The sequence below is a fragment of the Crocodylus porosus genome, unplaced genomic scaffold (assembly GCF_001723895.1).
Source record: "Crocodylus porosus isolate Cpor-Errol unplaced genomic scaffold, CroPor_comp1, whole genome shotgun sequence".
Lineage (NCBI taxonomy): Eukaryota > Metazoa > Chordata > Crocodylia > Crocodylidae > Crocodylus > Crocodylus porosus.
In genome coordinates this window covers 2,939,395-2,956,395 of record NW_017728939.1, presented here as the reverse complement: position 1 = coordinate 2,956,395, position 17,001 = coordinate 2,939,395, and the positions used below count along the sequence as shown (strand labels likewise).

The 17,001-nt window shown below is 48.4% G+C and overlaps 1 protein-coding gene across 3 annotated transcripts in view; it reads left to right on the top strand.

Annotated features, from left to right (window-relative positions):
* Positions 1 to 17,001, top strand: part of PTPRU (protein tyrosine phosphatase, receptor type U) — a 205,984-nt gene that overhangs the window by 120,029 nt on the left and 68,954 nt on the right. For all 3 annotated transcript variants that reach the window (XM_019547652.1, XM_019547654.1, XM_019547651.1), the window contains exon 14: positions 16,561 to 16,718. In XM_019547652.1, coding sequence (XP_019403197.1) covers positions 16,561 to 16,718 — 158 coding nt within the window. The remainder of the gene's footprint in view (positions 1 to 16,560; positions 16,719 to 17,001) is intronic.

Sequence of the window (17,001 nt, the reverse complement as noted above, 5' to 3'; positions counted from 1 at the left end):
CTTTTGCCTTGTTCTTTATGGCTGCAGTGAGGGGAGCTGTTGCAGCACCCACAGGCTGGTCAGAGCCAGTGAGAAGCCATCAAGGAGCTTTATTGCAACTCTAGTGGGTTTCCCAGTCCTAAACAGCAGTGTTGATCAGCAGCCTGCATGCACCGGCAGGAAACAGCAGGTCCCAGTGGGCACCAGCCACCCTGCAGCTAGTGCTTGTGTCCTTTGTGTTGTTAACATGGAAGGTGAATAGAGAGAGCCAAAAGCACGATGGCTTTCAGGAGTACAGGGGGTATCAGTTTTCTGCTAGGGCTCATGCATCACCAAGTAGGATCAATGAGACTCTTTCATTTAAAGGCAGGAAAGGAGCAGGCCTGACTCAGGGCCTCCAAGTTTGGTTTTCCAAGCAAATAGGACAACCAAGAGAATCACGGCATCATCTGCATAGTGATTTGGACCCCACCAACCAGCTATTGGTCCCACAAGAACATAGGGCAGGGGCAAGATGGGGTGAATTATTTTTACTCATGTTCTCCTGCAGCCTGAACTCAGATCTGTAGAAAAGAGGCAGCCTTTTAACTGGAAGATGCAGGCCTGTGGAGCCAGGTGTGGTAAATAATGTTGGTGATTTGGGAGCTAGAGAGCAGAATCAGAATGTACCGTGCACTTCTGAAAGTTGGGCGCCTAAGTGAGGAGCCCGTGTTCCTGTTGCACGTGCAAGCCGTTGGACATCTCAGTGGAGCTCTTGGGTGTGACAGTGAGGTTCCCTGTTTGCATACACATGGACATCCTCGAACTGGGGCTGTCAGAGGGGAGAAAATCCTTTGAATCCTATCTGCACCATTTCCAGGTCTGGTGCTGTTTTCCTCAGCAGATTCTCCAAAGCATTATCTATTCTTGTACTCAGTGACCCCAGCAGTGATGTTTCCACTACTTCCCTTGGGTTTTTTTTGTTCTAATGACTCTCACCAATGGTTTTCTAAACTTCCTGCCTAAGTTGTCCTTTGCTCCATTTCCTCTCTTTCTTTTTAGCTTCATCCTTCCCCACTCCGCAATGACTGCGCCTCTCCTATGTGGTTTGCCCTTCAGGTGGACAGTGGTCATGCTGCCACTTAGCCAAGCAATAATGGCCAAAGAGCTTTTAACATTTCCTGACTTTAGCCTCTAGTCATTTTTGCTGCTGTTCTCCAAATAGCCTTCAGTTCAGAAAAACCTTCCTGATATGGTGTGTCTGGAAATGAACAGCATGTTTCAGGTGCGGTTGCACAAGAGCTCTACAATGAAGAACTGTTGGCATCTGTGAGTGATACGATATGTCTCTGTTTACAGCCCCAGACTGTATAAGCAGGAGAAGTTTCCTTTTGATGCCAGTTCAGTTTTGTTTCTCAGATCTGAAATGATGCAGAGATTTAATCATTTGCCAGATTTGGGTTTCTGAAACAGAAACTGGTTTTGAATTTTGCAAAACAGCTTCTGAAATCAGACACGCCAGCTCTCGCTCCTTCTCTCTGTCATTCTCTGAGGCATGAAAATTGGCTGTGCTGAGGCTACGAGACTTTGTAAGAGAATTTAACTCACAGAAAGGAAACTCTTGGGCCAGTCTCACGCACATGGTACCTTACAGGAGGAGCTGCAACATACCTCTACCTCATTCTTTATTGATGACAATTCTCTGTCCCACCTGTAATCAGGAAATGCTGCCTTTGATTTCCAGGGCCCAGACTTGAAGGGGGTCACATAAGTATATCAGGCAGGTAGGTTGGAATATTTTTAGCAAAGAAACTCTAAGAAGGTGCTTTGTGAATTGTTTAGGAAAGAAATGCCTATGTAACCATTAGCTTAGAGCAGCCAGGTGTTATAAAGTGAGATAAACCTGCAGCAAAGCTCAGGATGGGAGGGGAGTGGGCCAACACAACACAAGCTTGGGAGTGTTCCTAGCCCGTGATCCTGGGGTAAGACACCTCCCCTCTGGGCCTCTGTTTCTTTGGGTATAGGAGGAGCAGGACGATGCTGGCCTGCCTCTAAGGGGTCAGTAGTGGGTCTGGGTCGAAGGGCATCTGTGATTTCCTAGCAGCACTTGTAACTGAGATGAAGCCCAAAGCCCTGTAGAATTTGGATTGAGCTCTGAACCTCAAACTTGAATCCATAAATGCATCTGACTCTGGAGAAGATCAAGGGTGGCAGCCAATGGCATTACTGGCACTACTGTGAGGTAGTGCAGTTTTCAGCCCTCGTACATTATATCACCAGGATGTGGGGCAGTCGCTGCCAATGGGCAGAGCTGAAGTTTGGAACTGGTCAAAGGGTTGGGACCAATGGCCAGGGCCAGGCAGTCAAGAGGCAGGAGCAGCATGTCCTGGGCCGAGGCAGCTAACAGATCATTACCCTTGTGGCCTGAAGAGGGATCCTGCTGTTCCCATCAGCCAGTCAGAAGGCGTGCAGGTTGATGCACCCCAGCTGGCCAGTCCACCTGCAGGGATGTCCGTCACAGCTCCTGACTTCATGCAAATGTTTCTGCACCCAGTGCTGTCTGCTTGTGGACGTGGTCCGAGCTGAGACACGTGGAATCCACGTGTCCTGGGTCCTAAGCTTCCCCCCATCTCTCTGGGCCAACAAGCTCTGGAAGGGCAATATGTCCTGGTTCTGGGATGACCCTCTGACAGCTCAGTGCAGTGGGCTCTGAAATAGGCTGTGTGGCCTTTTCTGGAAGAGCCCTGGGAGGACTCTTGTGACACGACACTAGGTGTTTGACAGACATGGGAAAAGGGGCAGCAGGTAGGCCTGAGGCTCCCCACCCCTCTGCAGTAATCTTACTCTCTCTGCCCATCCCTCTGGCTGTCACTGGCTTATCAGTCCTGTGGGGCTATGTGCACAAAAGGGTGTTTCTGACACCCTGCTGAGCAGCCTTGGCAAGGACTCTGTTGCAGCGCTGAATGAGCAGCACATCACAGCGCTTGGCTGGCAAAGGATGGGTTTAACACTAACCATCAAGGGAGCCAGATTGTGCCCGAGAGTACTGCAGTCCAAGGTACATCACACCTATTGGTCAGCCAGCCAGGTCATCTTTAAAGGAGTTACAAGGCTCGTTGAGCCTTGTGGCCTCTAGGTCCTCTACCTCTTCTCAGCATTCAGCTTTGGCTGGTCTCTGGGGTGGTTAAGATGAGTTTCATTGTAGGAACCCACCTCTTTAATATCGGTGGGTCCCAAGCAGGACCCCAGAGCCAAACACCTTCTGACTTTTTTCTGTCTACCTGCCATGGTGCTTCTGTTGCCATCACTGCAGGGTCTAAACACCTCTCAGACTTTTTAGTGAGTTCATTCTCAGTGTCCCTTCCCTTGAGATCATTGCTGGGGGAGGCAGAGGGCAAGCTTTCTAGTTGATGAAGGAGGTGGGTGGCTGGTTAAGTCCTCATGAAACTCATGCTTTTAAAGCTGCTGAGGTTTAATTTGATTACAGTATTATGTAACTTACTATGTTAAGAGTGCCTTGAGCCTTGGCTAAGTGGCTTTGTAATTTCAAATTTTAGCAAATATAAAACTTTATCCCTCTTTTACAGGTGGGGAAACTTGCAGTGTAGATAAGGGAAGAGACTTGCCCATGATGACATAAGGAGTCAGTTGCTGAGCTAGGAAGGGAGCCTGGGGGCATGGACAGATGAAGCAATTGTGAAAATTGGAAAGGGGGTGAGGTTCAGCTGAATCCAGTGTAACTGTTTTGCCTGTCCACTCTATCCTGTGATAAGCGGAAGTTAAACTGCAGTAATTTACCACAGTTTCATTCAGGTATAAATCATTGCGGTGTGGCTTTCTTATTTCATGATAGGAGTGGAAAGATGAACCAGTTGGATGAGCTGATGCATGCTTATTAGCAGTAGTTGGTGTCCCCCCCATACACACACCATAGGAAATCTCTGTCCCACTTCTACAGCATGTGCAAGCACCACCACAGTCTGAGCCCCCTTGGTGACATGTGGAATCCCCTGGTGATTTGCAGCCCAGCTCTGGTGTATGGGGTGGTAAAGGAAAATCGGAAGTTTTTGTAAAGCCAGCATGCTATTGTCTCTTTAAGCCAAGTACGTAGGCAGTTGTCTGGCTGGGGTAGTTGCTGGGACCAGCCTGTTCCTCCCAGAGTAGATCAAGATAGGAGCAAGAAGCATCTCTCTCTTGCACCATTGCTATTTTTTACTGCTGGGCCAACTCTTCATTCTGTCTGAGATGATGGAGGCTGGCAGGGGTGAGGTGAGGCTGTCCTTGTCACCCCACCAGGCCAGAACGTGGTACCAAGGCAGGAGGAATGCAAGGGACACGTAAGTGATAAGGGGACTGGAAGGGGTCAGTAGCTAAGGTCTAAAGCATGGGAGTCACAGCCAAGTGCTCTTCCTTTGCTGGTAATGCATTTCTCTGCTTGAGAGATCCCTTGTTTCTCTGCCCCCTCCAAATCTGTTTCTTTACGGCAGTGGTTCTCACCTTCATTAGACTCAGGACACCCCTCGCTAGACTCCAGGTGCCCCTGGCTCATCATTGTCACTCCTTTTATGACTACAAAAATAATAGAGCAATTCTTCTGTTGCAAAAAACTCGGAAAGACCACAACACAGCAGGCTTCTTTTTTTTAATACTCTGCATTCCTGGAGATTTTGAAATCTCTGGCTTGATCTTGTAAATCATATTTGCATGCCTAACTAGCATTTTGTGGTCCCCTGGTTGAGAATCACTACTTTAGTGAACTCTGGAGATGCAGGAACATGGGACAGGGGTATTTTGTGCTGCCCAGTTTGCTCTGAGGTTTTGCCTAAGATAATGGCTATATTACACCTTACTTGACCTGCCAGGGGCACTCATTTACCTCCTCAGGATAGTTTTCCTCCCTCTCCCTGTCCCAGGCCTGTGTTTCTGCTGATATCCCATGAGATCTCACCCCTTGATTGACCAAAAATCAGTTCTGAGCAGTGCTTTCCTTCCCACTCATGCCATTGCCCTAGACTTGGAGTGTTCTCCTTGCTCGCTAGGCTGGGAATTCATCACCCGCTTTCACCTCTATCTAATAAACAGAGAGGAAAAATAAACCAAAGGGGCTGTGTTATTTCTTAAGTTTCCTCTTGGCATCAGTTGCACTGTCCAGCAGCCAGGTTTGTTTCCATAGCCACAGAGCCAGCTGTGAGTCAGGAAATAGTGTCAGATTCTTGCTCAGGAACAAGGGGGGAATGAAACAAAAGTAATGGTGCTTCTTTTGTGGTTAGTTCCCCATCACCACTGTGCTCAGTTAACCCCTTTGGTCTTGGGCCACTGTAACCTTTCCAGCTGGAAAAAACACCCAAGATTGTAACATTGACCCTGTGAGATGCAAATCTGCATCTGCATCATTGCAAACTAGGAGGACACAAGTGGAAAACGGTAATGCAATCAGGAAAAAATAGGTATTCAGATTGGGCCACATTTGCTTTCAGTTAAATCTGTGTAAGTAAGGGGTTAAGTCCATGCTTTGATTAAAAGAATGGTTAATGATGGGGTAGAATGAAAAATGCAATGCACTGGTGCCTGGAAGGTGATAGGGGTATTGATTTTATCTATGTTGGTCTAAAAGCATAGGCAGACAAAACTCTTGGGGTAGGGGCGATATCTTTTATTAGACCAACTAAATAGTAGCCAAAAAAACCCTTTCTTTGCAAGCTGTCAGGCCCAGATGCCCTTCCCTGGAAATAGGAACGTGCAAAGACTGTAAAAGTTCTCCCAGGTAGCAATGAAACTTCATCTTGCACAGGGGAGTTAAAAGGTGATGCACCCTTCTGTGTTAGCATCGAACTGGCTGCGGTCATGGAGCAGCTTCTTGGGCAGATGGGCTTATTGTGGAGTTTCCTGAAGCAGTTGGTGCTAGCTGCTATCAGAGACAGGGCACTGTTCTGCCTGGCGCATCCTGTCCAACAGGAAGCCAGCATCTCCGCTGTGTTTCCAGCCATCATTCCCTGGTGGCTGTCTTTTCACTGGTCCTTTTCAGCAAAACATTCATTCCAGTTGTGCGTTGTGAGACCGAGACAGTGTAGCAGGAGACTTTCTGACTGTTCGGTAAACTTTCCATTTTATAGACTGTCTTTTGGAGGGACAGGAAGGAGGGATGGGGGAGCAGTCATTATTAATGCCAGCCAAAATGCCAGGGAAAAAAACCAAGCTTTAATCGAGCCTTTGATCAAGTAGAAAATCATCAGGCTACAAAGTATAATAATAACAGCAAACTCTGCTCAGGTCAGGCACCTTGTACAGGACAGAAGGATAATTCTGCTTCTTTTTTATAGATGGGGAAACTGAAGCAAGGAGCAGGGAAGAAACATGGCCTGTCATGTGACCCAGTATATCACTGGGAGAGTCGGGCATAGACATCCGGTCTCTTGGGCTCTTGCTGTATCTGCTAGGGCACACTGTTTTTATGTGGCTGGTGCATTATTCTTGTGTGGCTTTACCCTGCCCCCTCAGCTTAGTACTGAGGCAGTCCTCTGCCCTGTGTTGCACCATCTGTTGAGCTATGCAGTAGCAGAGGCCATCCTCTTGCCATCCTCCTTTAGGCAGCTTGTAGCCATAGCCTGCAGCTGGAACGGAAATGATGAATTGGGGGAAGCAGGCAGGTGGGGCGTTCCCTTGGCTCTCAGTGATCCACGATACACTTTTGCTTCTTTGGGTATGTCCTCGTGCTCTGGAGAAGTGGATAAAAGGCAAACTCAAGCTACAGGGTGACAAAACCTGGTGAGGCAAAGGCGTCAAGATCGGCAGTGGGGCCATACCCTGGTGAGATTTTTTTTTTTTTAGCCTTGTTGCATATGATGGTTTTGTGTTAAGGTTGTTCTAGAGAGAGGAATGTATTTGCACCCATGGACTGGACCTGGATCATCTGGAATCTAAAACTCAGCCCCCCGCCTCCTGAAAGCATCCTGCTGTGAAAGCATCCTGCTGTTCTTGGGTCCTATTTCCTGTACCTCAAGCTGCATCACCACGCTGCACTTCTTACTGGGAAGTTCCTTTCTGGTCCCTCCCTTTCAACCATTTCTTTATGAGAATACTTCAGGTTTGCAATGTCTCTCTGATCCCTTGCATCTGTGCTCAACATCTGGAGCCATTGTACAACGAGGATGATGTTGGTAGCAGAGGTCTAGACAAAAGAGTGCAGTTAGGGAGATACAGGTTTCCCTTGCTTTATGCTGTGCATGCTTTCTTGGAAAACGGCACATAACTCAAATTTGCTTAAAGGGAACCCACTTTATAATGTAACAAACAGGGATACGTTCCAAGACCTCAAGTGTACTGACCCCCAGACCCATTTCTACCATATTTACAAGACAATTTTGGTACTCACCAACAGCAGACACTACACACAAGCACAGGGCACTATCATAATGGGGAAGTCAACTACGGAAACACGTGTCGCAGACAGTGAACGAGAAGCACAGAAGACTGTATTTTGGTGTGCGTCATTCCCACAATGCACTGCACAAAGCAGCTGACTGCGGGCTTTCACCTCACCGACTGCATAAGAGTGAATTTACCTCGCATATAATGAATTTTTAGTATAAAAAGGGTCATTGCATAAGAGCAAATTCGCACACGCAGAACCCGCATAAAGTGAGGGAAACCTGTACAATCAGGGCACGTCTACATGTGTCCCGGACTGTGCAGTTGTCACTGCGCAGTCATTAATACTTACTTTAGCAAGTACTAAATGCCTGTGCAGTAACTGCCGTCACAGTGCAGTCCTGGCAGCGCACGGGTAGTTTCAGATCATACTGTGCAGTAGTGTTGGTGTCACGGTTTGTGCCCACTGACGCTACATCACCATAGTGATGAGCTACATCGCCGTAGCTTGTCACTACAGTGACATACGGTTTTGTGTAGATGCGCCCACATTGTACCTGCAATGGCATCACCTACCCTTCCAGTCAGGAACTTGTGTTCAGCAGATCTACAACACCCTTGCCGCTGTGAACAAGACTACCAGGGCGCAATAGGATTGATGCACTGGGGATCCCAGAATGTGATTTGTGCTGTGTGTGGAGGTGCTGGGACTGCTCCAGCAGACACTGGTGCTGTTAAGCCATTGTAAGTCATGGGTTGGCAGGAAGGTTTGATCTCATGACCTGCGTTCCCATGGATTAAGCTGGTAGCAGTTGCAGGCTGTGGTCCTAGAAAGCCCGTTACCAGAGGGAGAACACAAAACATGTTGGCAGCATGTTATGAAGCCTGAAAAAGATGACCAACCCTGTAGGGGGGACTTCCTGAAAAGATGTGTTGGTTTAGTGATGAACATGGTGCCCCCAAGTGAAACCTAGGAAGCCAGGCTGGAGTGACTGCGACGATTAGTTCAGAGCGCCGGCTGCTGCTTGTTTCTAAAGGAGACCTGGGCATAGAAGCAGAACAGCTACCTGGGAATTCACAAAGGCCTCCAGCTCATTTCTAGATTAAAAAAAAAAAAAAAAGTTTAGAAGAGCCACTTTTGTCTTCGCTGTAGTAATGCTTATCCCAGAAGAGAGAGGTCTGTTGGGATCGTGCAGGTTGCAGCACACATTGGCTGAAGAAGATGGAGGAACTGGGTCAGTCTCTCCTTATTTCAGAGTGCTCATATTCAGCAAACTTGTATGGCAAAGGGTTTAATAATGGCAAAACCATTACAAGTGTCTGAAGTTCCCACTGGGTTCAGTGGAAGTTGAGGGTTTCCAGCCCCTGTCAGAATCAGGCGCTAGGCTATCATTGTGATGTGCAGAGGAGGTCTGTTGTGCTTCCTTCTCAGATGATCAGGGGACACTGTCATAATAACTCTCCTATTATGTATGCTTGCTCAGGTGTAGATTTGTATGATTTTGTCCTACGTGGCTAATGGGTTTCTCTTCAAGCACAAGTGGCAGAGCCTGTGTTGTAGCTCCGTTTTGTATCCCAGGAATTAGCCACGGTGCACAGTGACTGGCAGCTGTGAAGTGGAGGGTAATACGATTTACATCCTTGTTTCAGGTCGTTCGAGTAATAGGCAATGGGGTAGGTCTGCTTCAGCTGCCTCCTCACTTTGATGGGGAGGTGACCACACTCTGCCTTTTCTCATGGATCCCAGGGACACCAAAGAAATCTGTTTAAGAAAGAAGCATAAAAGCAAGGGAAGGTGATTGGGGCCAGAGCCCAAGATTGCAAGGAGAAGCTCGGGACTGCATGCAATCCAGATCTTGGAGATAACCTGACTTCAGGGTTTTTTTTTCCCAGAGGGTGAATCCCAATGAGAACGGTGGCACTGAACACCCTAAATGCTGGGGACCTTTAGAAATGTACCCCTGGTTACTACGAGGTTCTCTATACACATTGTGTTGAATGTTGATTGTTCCTATAGCGCTGTTCCCATCTCTATGACTGTCCTCAAACCATCTGCTTTTCTTGCAGACCCTCTTCAAGCTGCTCACCCCAACCAGCCCCTCTCTCAGATGCTGCAGCCCTTCCTCTCTGTTTCTCTTGTGCCCAGTGCATTGTGGAGAGAGAGGAGCAGTATGCTGGCAGGGTGCTGCATGGCAACCCAGGAAACAAAGCTAGAGATCACTTGCTGGACTGAGATCTTTTTCATTTTTGAAAACTGCCTGGTGCATCTTATTATCAAGATTCACATCCCATCAAGGTTAAAGCCTGCCATAGGATGCAGTGTCACATCCCTCGCTGTGCCACAGCAAGTGAAATATCCCTTGGGTCCCCTTCCCATATTTCAGCTGAAGCCCAGTGTCACCTGCATCCCAATCCGCTCCTGCCCTCCAGGGTGCTGTTTGCTGACCTGTGCTTCTGCAGATCAGCATCACCCACTCCGTTGTTTCCCTGAAGGATGCTGCTGTCTCTGGGCTACAGCAGCCCTGTCACCTGCATGCCAGTACGTCTTCTCCCTGCAGCATCCTGCAGCCTCCTGCTCTGCCATCCAGCCAGAATTTTTGTCCCCCTGCAAGAGAGCGTGGGAGTCTGTATAGACAGATGCTTCCCTATGTGTTGGAGGTATGCCTCAGCCCCAGAGAGAGGAATCTTGGAAAGAAATGCCTGCATGGCTTTGACTGCCGGGACCACTGAATGCATTTACTCAGGCAGCTAAATGGGTTGAGGTTCCCTTCAAGGGGAAGGCGGGGTCTTCCCAGGACATCTACTGCTAGGGGCATTCAGAGAGCAGCCGCTGTTTGTTGGACTGCTGTGCTCTGAATGGCTTCCTTTTACTGGAAGAGGCCTGAGGCACCAGCTAGCTGGGGGTATCATTAAAGGCAGGCCTGTCATGACAGAGAATAAAGTACAGCAATCAAATTCTCCCCCTCCCAGGAGTCCAAAATAGCAATTTAAGGAAAGTATGTTAAGCTCCCGGGGTGGGGGGGACATGGGCCAGAAGCTCAGCTGGCATAAAGCCATGGACCTCCATTGACTTTATGGCTTAGTTCATTTGAAAGGAGCCATACTGATTTACACCAGCTGAAGATCTAGCCCCCCTTGGTCCCATCAAAATCTTATTCTTAAAAGTCTCTATGGGTGAATCTTATGCCAATGTCAAACTGGAGTAACTTCATTGCAGTTACTTTAGATCAGTGGCTCTCAAGGAGAGTGCTGTGGCACCCTGGGGTGCCTGGAGATCCTTTCAGGGGTGCCACTGGGTGCAACACAATGTTACATTGCTTTTATACCCTGAAATGCAGCCTTCTCAGAATGTGATAGATGTGCAACATGATTCACAAGATAAACCTAGAGATTTCAAGTAGGGATCTGTAGTGTTAAAAACATTCTGACCTGTTACGGTCTTTCTGAGTTTTTTGCAACAGAGTAGTTGCTATATTATTTTTCTATAGTCAAAGCATGAGTGGAAACTAAAAGCTGGGGTTTTCTGAGGGGTACCTTGAAGTTTAAAAACCTTGAACTGCTTTAGATTTACAAGTGCCCACCCAAGATCCGGCTACGTCCTTCAAGGAGCAGGTGCTGGAAGCAAGCATGTGTCAGTGGGAGGAGGGTGCTGAGTTGCTTTAATCCCAATGGTTTTATGGTATGTCTGGCTTTAGCAGGAGGAAATGGAGAGGTGGTTTTCTCCTATACCCTAAAATGTAGCCTGCTCAGGATTGGCTTGACACAGAAGTTGGATTCAGACTTGCTTCCCCAAATTCAGGGCTGCTTGAATGTCTGAGCAAGTTGCAAATTTTTCTACAAAACAGGCTTCCATCAGTCAAGGCTGGTTTGGCTGAATAAAAATATTCCACAGAAATGTGGGTTCTAGTGAAAATTTGGCAAGCTGGTGGGCTGACCTGTCCTGGGTGGCCAACCCTTGGGCTGCTCACCTGTGTAGCTGGTGGGTGTCCCAGTAAGGCGGCTGGCCAGCTCCCAGGGGTATGCGAGATGCCCAGTTTCCTGGCTGGCAGCCTGGAAGGGGTGTGAACTGCTCTGTTCTCTCCTCCCTGGCCTGGGTGCCTGGTTCCCTCAGCTGCCTTGCCTTGCCTGCTGCTTGCCTGGTTTCCCAGAACTTTACAAAGAATTGTTCTATTTTTTCCTAAACTGATTTTTACAATTGGTTTTTCACAGCTGCTTTCTTGTGATTCAGAACAAAGGAATTGAAATGGCAACATTTTCCTGAAACACAAATTCCCATTTCCTGCCCAGTCCCAGAGTTTGGAGGCTCTGGAGGATTTGAAAACATGAGTCCTGGTGAAACAAGATGCCGTGCCCTCCTGAAGCTGCTGCCTTTCAATGGGCTGGGCTGTGTACACCAGGCTGGTTTCTACCCCTAGCCATTTTTTTTCTCAGATCACCTTTGCCAGCACTTATTACCATGGTTTTGCAGATCGATTTTTGCTTGGCTGGCATGTTCAGTGGCTCTCATCATTTATGCTCATAGTTGCCGTTTATTTTGGTGGATTAACACAGGCATTGCTGTAGTTGCAGTGTAGCAGTGCCACATAAGGTAACAGTTGCTCATTGTCAGTCTGCTCTGTGATGCCTTTTCCAATAACAAGGGTTTGTCAAAGGACCTAGCTAGCCCATGGCTCTAATCCAGGACTGTCCAACTTCTGCGTGGATGGGGGCCACACATCACATGCAATTCCCCCCCCCCCGCACACATGCACACATATATTGCTAGTGTGCCTCCAGAGGCACTAGTGGCAGCAGTTGGCAGGGTGATGATGAGGGGAATGGTGCCAGGGCGGGAGTCAGCAGGCTGCAAATTAATCCCTGATGGGCTGCATGCAGCCCATGGGCCGTGAGTTGGCCAGCCCTGCTCTAAACTGTTGATAGTGCATATTTTTATGGGGGGGGGGTATGGGAAGAAAGGCCTTCTCTGGTGCACTTGGCTTTCGGATGGTCATTACCAGCAGTAGAGATTTCCCTGTACACCTGTGAGTAGCTCTCCATTAACAAATTTGAAGAACAAAGGCACACGTAGCCCATCCCCTGCTTTCTAGGATTTCCTCTGGGCAATTCTGCATTGGGATGGCTTTCACTGCACACTTCTGATGCTGCCCCGCAAATGAAGCAGAATGAGGGCACTTTATTGTGAGCAGAAGCCAGGGGAAGAGGAATGGTGGTTAGCGAGAATTTTTGTTTTCAAGGTTATATAAGCAGTTCAATACCTCTGTGTGGATTCATATGCCCTGTAGTACACTACTGGAATATAACAGAAGGCTGTGCGTGTAGATGTGCACTGCTGCCCATCAGCGGGGTGTGCGCGCGCATGGATCAAAGTCCATTATTAGAATACAAAGAGGCATGCATAAGCATGGCTTGTTGTGGGAGCTGGAGAAACATTCACTGAGGGGGGAAAAAGAGAAAAGAAAAAACAATGTGATTTGACAATCCTGCCTTTCACAGCTAGGGTTTAGTGAGGAATCCTTTCAACCAGGACAGGTGAGTCTCCAAAAGAACGCACTCCTCCAGTGCCATTACAGGCCAGGCTAGAGGATGAGCAAATAAAAAGAGCATACACGTGACCCTCCAAACAGGCCTGCTTGGACAGAAAGGAGGGGGGTCCCCATCCCCATTCCTGTGATGCATAGACTAGTTTATTCAAAGGCGATTCCTGCACATGTCTGGGCCAGCCACAAGCATGCCGGCGTGTTGCCTTTCATTTCCAGCTTCTTGCTTTCTTTCTTCCCCTCTCTCCCCTCGCCTGCCTCTCCACTCATCCACTGCAGAGTGAATGGAGCAGTCTGTGGCCTGGTGTCATCTGAGATCCCAAATAATCCTCCCCCTCATTACTCTGGAGAAAAGCTGCTTATGCAATTTCTGCTGTTCTCTTGTTTGCACGCTTGCCAGGAGGAACTACTATTCCTATTCCTATTACCCGTAAGTAACTGTCATTCTTTCTTTCTCTCTCTCTCTCTCTCTCTCTCTCTCTCTCTCTCTCTCTCTCTCTCTCGCTCTGCTGCTCTCTGCTCCAACAAGTTTCTTTTTCTGCCAAGTAAATTTAAGTGCCTCTTTGGACTGTGCGGGGAAAAAATGCTTCTGAAGTATGTGGTGGCTTCCAGAAGGCACTGTAAACACACAGGGTCAGGTTTCCAAGGAGCTCTGCTCCCTTTGAGGCTGCAGGAAAGAGGCCAAATTTTTAAAAGGACTCAACATTACAGGGAAATAAGACGTAGCAGGTTGGATGCCTGTGGTCCAGCCAGCCCTAGATCTTGTCTCCCTTGGTGTCCAGTATCACATGCTTCCAGGAAAGGCCAAAGAGCCCATTGGGCAGAACTGCCCCCCTCTCCCCAGTTAGACCTCACTTTGATTTCCAACAGAGATCAGCTTCTGCCCTGAAGCAGAAGGTTTAACGTCATCCCCGAAATTTGTCATGCACGAGCCCTGATTGAAAATGAGCCCATGAGCATCCCAAAGGGATCCCCTGAGAGCCAGGAAATTTGGCTCCTTGGTTAGCTGCCTAAGTGAGAGCCCAGCTTTGAGAAAATGTGACTTCAATTGTGGCTGCTGAGCATATGACTTCCCCTGTTGAGCTCCTGTGCAAATCTGGCCCAAAGGGCCTCATTCACCTTGGCAGCCAATGGGATTTCACCAGAGATGGATATGACACCCCGGCCCTGGGCTTTTTGTTTCGATATTAACTTTATTTTGAGATACTGGCCCAGAATTATGACCTTGAAGGTCACATCTGCGCTGTGTCCCAGCTTGTCCCAGGAGAGACGCTCCTACACGGGACACGCCGCCACTCCTGCCCTGCCTGCAAATGTGGCAGTGGAGCGGCACTGAGAATCCCCCGTCCCAACCCCCATGGCTGTTCTCAAGACCTCTCTCTCCAGCGTGCTTGAGAGCAGCCATTGAGGTTACCCCCAAAGCAGCTTGTCCACCACGTTTCCAGGTTGGCTGCCTGAGTGTGGGAGGGGGCCAACACATGCTGGGAGCATCATGCCCTGGGCACGGCCATTCTCCAAACACCAGATCATGTAATGGCTCCTTGCCATGTAGTAACTACTGCACATGACCGGGAAATTCTTGCCTTGTACCTGTGGTATGTTGTGCCACTGAATATGTTGGAGGAATGATGTTGTAAATACTGTGGAGGGAAGCGCTGTTATACTGTCAGTGTCCTGCAAGCTCACCTCTTGCAGCTGAAAGCTTATCCTTCAGTAATTTCAAACCTTCACACTGTCTCAGGACCTGGCCCACACCTCATGCTCGATTACCAGTGTTCCCATCGTCCCTCTCCGTCCCTGCAGGAAGCCGCTCATTGGCAGAGCTCTCTGGTGGGGTGGAGGGTGGGGGGCTGTATCTCTGCGGTGCTGCCCTCCTTCTCCACCTGGTCTTGCCATCATGTTTAGAGAGTTGGGTGACTTAAAAACCAGGTGTAGGTTCAGCAGGGGAGGGCAGGATAAGGGAAATGCTGGAATACAATTCTGGATCCATATCTGGATCTTGTACATGGCTGCTTTATTTACCAGCCCTTCTAATCAGTGGATTAGGGACTCTGATTCAGGGACTCTGGATTTTGCATGTCTTGTTTGAAGCACTGGAAAGAGGGAGGGGTTCTCAGCATGGGGGAATGCCCTGCACCCTCTGCAAATCAGGCCTTCTCCAGGCACCTGCCATTGAGGCACTCAGACTCACATAAGCTTTGAATGGTACAAGATCCATGTCTAAGCCTTGCAATCCAGGCACCTCTGTCAGTCTAATAAACCTCAGCTGGGCTAGGCAGTGCTTTCAGTGAGGAGAGGGAGTGTTTGCTGAACCTACAACCTACAAGATTGCAGCCTGTCATAATCCAGAACAGGCCATATTATTCCTATCCTTGTCTCAGTTCATCTGGCTGTGGTGTCCCTGCTGGCAAGTCTCAGGATATGGCTTTGAGGGAATGAAGTCCCAAGGAATAACTCCTTGAAATCAAGCTGTTTCTTGCACAGCATGGGCTACCCAGTCCAGCCAGGAGGAGGATGCTCACAAGCAAGTGAGACAGGCTAGTGCCTCACTCATGCCCCTTTTCCCCTTAGCTCCCCTGTTCTCTATGGACTGCAGCTAATATTTCATTCAATAGCTGTTATGGTAAAGAAGATGCTCACTGCAGTGTGCTTGGATGGCGTTTGCTGATTGCTCATTGACCAGGGGTAAATCAGTGGAGTAAGACCAGGAATTATTACTTTTTGACACTGCTATATTGAGTCCTCAAATGGTAACAAACAGCTTTTCTTACAAGCTGTGATCTTCAGGAGGAAGGGATGCAGCTTGTTTGGAAGGTGAGGTTTGGTAGTGAGGTAATTAACTTTGCCAGTGGGCACTGGGTGAGGAAGGCAGAGGCTGTGCTTTGTTTATGGGTGACTCAGGTTATTGTCAGTAGATATTAAGGGCAAAGTCTGATAATAATAACAGAGACCTCAACTTAGTCTTAGATGTTCATATTTAATGTTGTGAATTGATGCCTTCCCTTTTAGCCCCCAGAACATCAACTAGGAAACATTTTGGATTTCAACTCCAAGGTCACCTGGGTGACTGGAAATGCTCACCTTTGACTGTTACAGGAGCTGCTTACTGCTTGGTGCTCTTGGATGTTAGGCCAGAGCTGTTGGTGCAAATATGGATGTAAAGCCCTGATGGAAGGCCCTCAGCTTTGAAAAATCTGATTGGCTTTTGTTTTCTTGGATGAACTAGATGTCATCGTAGTGGATGAGCATCAGTTGCATAAATGAGCATTCAAAAGGGACTCTGGATTTTGCATGTCTTGTTTGAAGCACTGGAAAGAGGGAGGGGTTCTCAGCATGGGGGAATGCCCTGCACCCTCTGCAAATCAGGCCTTCTCCAGGCACCTGCCATTGAGGCACTCAGACTCACTAGCCACTTTGGCAAATGTGGGTATGAACCTGATTTTCAGATGGGTTGCATTCCTGGGCAGGTTCCCCCACCCCATTTGTGTAACTGGAGGTGACATGTTGGGAGCACTGATCATTGCTGGAGCATTTTTACAAGCCAACAGTGCAAGCAATCAACCGAGATTCCTCCATGGCGTAAAACATGCGTGCTGCAAAATCTCAGGCTGCCTCTGAGAGTCAGGCTTGTGGTTTTTAGAGCAGTACCTGTGTCACCCTGGTTTAGCATTACGTGCATCTACTTTCCCTCCTCTAGAAAACCTGTCAACATGACCAAGGCTACCATTAACTATCGCCATGAGAAGACCCACATGATGAGCGCTATTGACCGGAGCTTCACGGACCAGAGCACCCTGCAGGAGGATGAGCGGCTGGGCCTGTCCTTCATGGATACCCACAACTACAGCAACAGAGGTGAGGCCTGGGCCAGTAAACGGTGGCACTCTTTGATGTTGTCTTCCCTGCTCAAAGGGTTCATTAAGTTTATTTTTAAATCTACACCATGCTGCTGTAAGTGGTTGACCAATCAGGGCTGCAGTAGGGTGGTCTTGGCAGGATATCATCCAGTGTGTTAATTGCTTCAGGCAGATGCCATTGATTTCCAGCTGAGCATGAGCCAGGCCCCATACTGCTCTGCCCATGCAGCAGTCCTTCACTGAACTGAACTTGACATCAGTCGTGTTACAATAGCTCTTAG